Source organism: Fukomys damarensis, unplaced genomic scaffold, assembly GCF_012274545.1.
Source record: "Fukomys damarensis isolate Sample0158 unplaced genomic scaffold, DMR_v1.0_HiC HiC_scaffold_39, whole genome shotgun sequence".
Lineage (NCBI taxonomy): Eukaryota > Metazoa > Chordata > Mammalia > Rodentia > Bathyergidae > Fukomys > Fukomys damarensis.
The window spans coordinates 123,915,617-123,920,265 of NW_022900951.1; the positions used below are offsets into that span (position 1 = coordinate 123,915,617).

The window sequence follows — 4,649 nt, forward strand, 5'->3', positions numbered from 1 at the left end:
GTGCTGACTTTATATCCTGCTATGCTTCAGAATTTGGTTATTGATTTTAGGAATCTTTGGTGGAGTTTTTGAGGTCTTCTATGTAGAGTATTATGTCATCAGCAAATAAGGATAACTTCTTCCTTTCCTATCCATACTCATTTTATTTCTTTCTCTTGTCTAATTGTTCACGCTAATGTTTTCAAAGCTTTCTGTAGTTTTCAGATTTAATTTCAGATCCTTCAGGATTCCATTTTACTTCTCTTTTGTTTTTCTCTCCCTCAGTTGACATTTTTCCAGAATCTGGATTCTGAATCTTGGAGAATTGCTATTGCTCACCACTCTGCTATTTTCCAGCACTGACAGTTTAAAGGTAACCCCTACCCATAAACAAAGGTACCCCACAGCACCTAGTTTCCCCTGTTGTCAGCCTAGAAATTCTGTGATGGTGGCTGAAGGTGGGCAAAGTCACAGAGATGAGGACCTTTGCCCAAGAAGTGACCACAAGTCAGTAGAGGGAGTCATATATGGTTAGTAAATGGAGGACCCCCAGAGTTGAGAAGTATAGACCCTTCCTGAGGACTGAGGATTGTCCAGCCCAGAAACAACAGATTCCCACAGAGTCTTCCCATTCTTCAGGATAGCACTAGGAGGCTATAACTGGAGTGCTCACTTCTGCCATGTGTAGGGAGGGAATCTTCATGGAGATGAGGACTGTTTCCAAGGGCCAGATCAGCTTATCTTGGTAGAGGTGGGGCTCAGGCCCGGGAGACACAAATGGGAGGAAGATGGAGAATCTACAGAAGCACATAGGAGATACCTTATGTTCTCATTGCTGAGACATATTACATCACCATTATAATTTAATGGAAGAAAAATTGATGTGTGCTCAAAATTTATAGAGATTTCAGTTCATAGCCAGCCAAATCTAAGGCAGAACAGCAGAGTGGAAGGGACAGGTGGGTGGAAATCTCACCATAATTTCTCCAGACAACAGAGAGAGAAGGGAAGAGTCAGGAAAGAAGATATAATCTGTTCTGTCACACCCACAGTGATCCTCCTCTTCCTAAAAGGCCCTACCTCCTCATTCCAAAACAGCTATAAACTCTCATAATTCAACTGCCTTCCAAAAGTCCTTCCTGTAATCCCTATGGACTTTTGGAGAAATCTATAATTAAAGCATGCAGGAGCCCTACATCACAGGAGAGATGGGCACAGCTCTTGCAGTCAACATTGAAGTTCCCATGTTGGGGTGACAGGATGGGTAGCTTCTCACTTCTTTTGAGAATCCTGGAGATCTCAGGAAGGTGAGGGATTCAATCTGAGATGGTGTCTGTTAGTTGGCACATAGAACCTCATCTGATCAGGAGACACACAGATGTCCCAGGGTCTGCCAAGAGTCCTGATGAAGATCCTAAAGGAGGATTTAGGTGACTCCTCACCTAAACACAGACAGGTGCATCATCCTTGACATCAGACCTGTGCTTGCTTCCTTGTCCCAGGAAGCCTAGACAGGGCTGTCAGGCTGAGGTTGTGCTTTAGTTCTGCATCATTAGTCTCAGTGTATGAAGGCTTTGTTCCAAGGGGCATGGACTATGGGACAGCAGAAGTAGGATCCCAGGATTTACCAAGGATCTAGGTGAGGCAGAGGGAATCCACTCACCTGAACACACAGTACATTAGTCTCAACCTGTCCCTTTTGTCACCTGTAGTCAGGAAACATAGATGGACTGGCTTTCCCTCACTTCCTCTTTGAGTGTCTCACATTGATACTATTGTGGTTTTGAAAAGGGGGCTCCAAGTCATTATATGTAGAGCCCTAGAGTTAACTATTTATCAGTATAAAGATGGAACAGGTTCCCCCTCCCAGGGCACATGGACCCCAGTGAAATTTTCTACCTCCAATTGCTGCCCCAGGCAGCTATCTATGTCCAGATGTGTGTCCCCCCATAGCATGTTGCTCCCCCTCAGGGAAGGAGACAATTTTTTCTGAGGGTTTGCCTCAGGCTAGCAAAGAATTGGGGTCCAGGCCCTGCTCAAGGACAGTTCAGGGCCATGAGTGAGAACAGAGGGGATGATTCACCCAGAAAACTGGGGACCTCACAGAGTCCAACCCACCTCTCCCATTGAAGGCTGGAATACAGGGCCTGTGCTTGAGGTCTGCAGCCTGAGGGGCTGTACATGTCTCTTACAGGAACCCCAGGAGGCGGGCAGTGAAGATCTTGGTGTGAGGCAGTGTCATCAGTTGACAAAACAGAGAAGGACCAGGAGTCAAGGCCCAGTGCATACTGTGATGTTTTCCTAGGGTTCCACCTGTCCCAGAGTAAAGGAACCTTATAGTACCCAGTATCCATGTGCTATGCTATCTTGTCTTGAGTCTTCCTCTGTGGTTCCAATGCAGCCTGTGGATCAGCCTCTGATCATGTCCCAGGATCATGGGGACAGGACTGGCAAGAGGCAGGAGACTGCAAAACCCTACAACACTCCCTAAAGAAAGACCTGTAACGGATCTTTGTGGGAGGCAACAAGTGTGTTGTTCTCAGCTGAGAACACTAATAGTCTCCCTCTCTCCTCTAGGCATCTGAGTCCTCAACAACAAACTCTTGGTCTCCCCACGGAACATCATGATGCCCCACGGTCAGCAGAGCCAAGACATCAAGCTACAGGGAAGTCATCTTGCCCAAAATAGTGCAGGAGACCTCACGGGTGTGGAGGTTCTTAAGGGTGAGGGGGAAGCAGCAGCCTCTGCTTCCTCTGAATCCTCTCCCTCCTGTAATGTAATCATATCCACACCAATAGAAAAGCCTGGGCCAGAAATACCAAGTTGTCCTCAGAATCCTCAGGGTATCCCCTCTCTCCCCAGTGCCATGGCTTCCACTCAAAGGAGCCAATGCAGTGAGGGCTCCGGCAGGCAAGAAGAGGAGGGTTCAACGACCTCACAGGACATGAATGTCCCTCAGATCTTGCGCAGTGTACTCCTGAATGACAAGTTACATAAGCTGGTGAGCTTACTGTTCCAGAAATATCAAAAGAAGGAGCAGATCACCATGGAGGAAATGCTGCATGTTGTGGATAATGATTACCATGAGCGCTTCCCTCTGATCTTCAGGGAACTCTGTGAGTGCATGTGCCTGGGCTTAGGCATTGAGATGAGGGCAGTGGATCCCTCTGGCCAAACATATGAGCTTCTCCCTGTCCTGGGCCTCACTTACAATGGCATACTGGATGAAGATGACCAGATCATTGCCAAAGTTGACCTCTTGATACTCATCCTGAGTGTAATCTTCATAAAGGGCAACCGAGTCAGTGAAGACGACCTAAGGAAACAAGTGATAAAATGGGAGATATTAGCTCAGATGGAGCACATTGTTTTTGGGGATCCCTGGAAGTTCATCACAGAGGATTTGGTACGGGAAGAGTACCTGGGGTATCAGCAGGTTCCTAATAGTGATCCTGCTCTCCATGAGTTCCTGTGGGGTCCAAGGACCCATGATGAAACCAGCAAGATGAAAATCCTAGAGCATGTGGCCAAGCTTAATAGGGTGGATCCAAGGTCTTACCCGCATCTATATGCAGAGGCTCTGAAAGAAGAAAATAGTATGTTCAGGGCCCCTGAGGTGCAAGATGTGTGACAGGGACAGGGAGTGTTCCACAACAACTTCACTGGCTTAGTCCCCACCCCATGTGAAATGAGCCTCATTCTCAGTCTGTGTTTGTGGAGAGCAAGCAGTTTTCTAAGTAGTGAAGGGTCGGGGCATGGGTAAAACACAGAGCATAGCATCTTGATGTCTCTTCCATTTGGGTTACTTGGAAATGGACATGTGTTTCCCTTATTGGTTTTTAAAGTCTTGTTCCTTTTGAAGTTGCTTAGGCAGCTTATTTGAAGAAGTGTAATGGATCTCACATGTATTTTTAATTTTGTGATGTTGATGTTTGATTGCTTCTTCTGATGTGAATGCCATTTTGCATGATATTGATAAAAAATGGATTTTCTTTTTTCCTTCCAAATGTGAGAGTTTTTCCTATTTTGTCAAACAAACAGGCAAGCCATTCAATTTATTTATGAAAAATAGAAGTGGAATAGGAATTTCCCTGAAAATGTGTATGAAGTTTAAATCAAGTTGGATGGAGCCTAGAGATAGACATAAGTTTGAAAATCAATTCTTAGTTTTCTATTTCTTTTCCCTTGTTGATCTATACTATTAAAAATGTATTTACTGTATACCAGGATATGCTTCTTTTCTTCAATTTTATTAGGGAAATTTATTGTGAATAAAGAAACCCATGTGTTCACAGGACCACTGACCCCCAAACCTTTGTTGTATGTGTGCCCTTTGAAAGGCCCTGTGTCTGTGGTGGAGATATGAATAAAGAGTGGGGAGGATTTCCATGAGCTCTGGCTCAGCATCTCCAGCTTGAAGAAAAGGAAGGGATCCATGCCTTGTCCATCATCACAGAGGGCGTTCCTGTGCCTCCTAGTCATCCTCCCTCAGGGACCTGCTGCCCACCATCCTCATTTCCTGTGCGCCTCTGGTGCCACATGCACTGGGAGCAGATAGGATTTTTTGTAATTATTTAATTTTTCCCATTAAGTTTATTGGTACATTTTAGGTATACAGTACAGTTGTGTTCATCATTGGGATCTTGTCCCTTTACATGATATATCTTGG

The 4,649-nt window shown here is 45.3% G+C and overlaps 1 protein-coding gene across 1 annotated transcript; it reads left to right on the forward strand.

Annotated features, from left to right (window-relative positions):
• Window positions 1–2,603: 2,603 nt before the first annotated feature.
• On the forward strand, window positions 2,604–3,611 carry LOC104848174 (melanoma-associated antigen 11). The gene has a single exon (XM_010604012.1). It carries the CDS (start codon window positions 2,604–2,606, stop codon window positions 3,609–3,611), a length of 1,008 nt encoding a protein of 335 aa, XP_010602314.1.
• The last annotated feature ends 1,038 nt before the right edge of the window (window positions 3,612–4,649 follow it).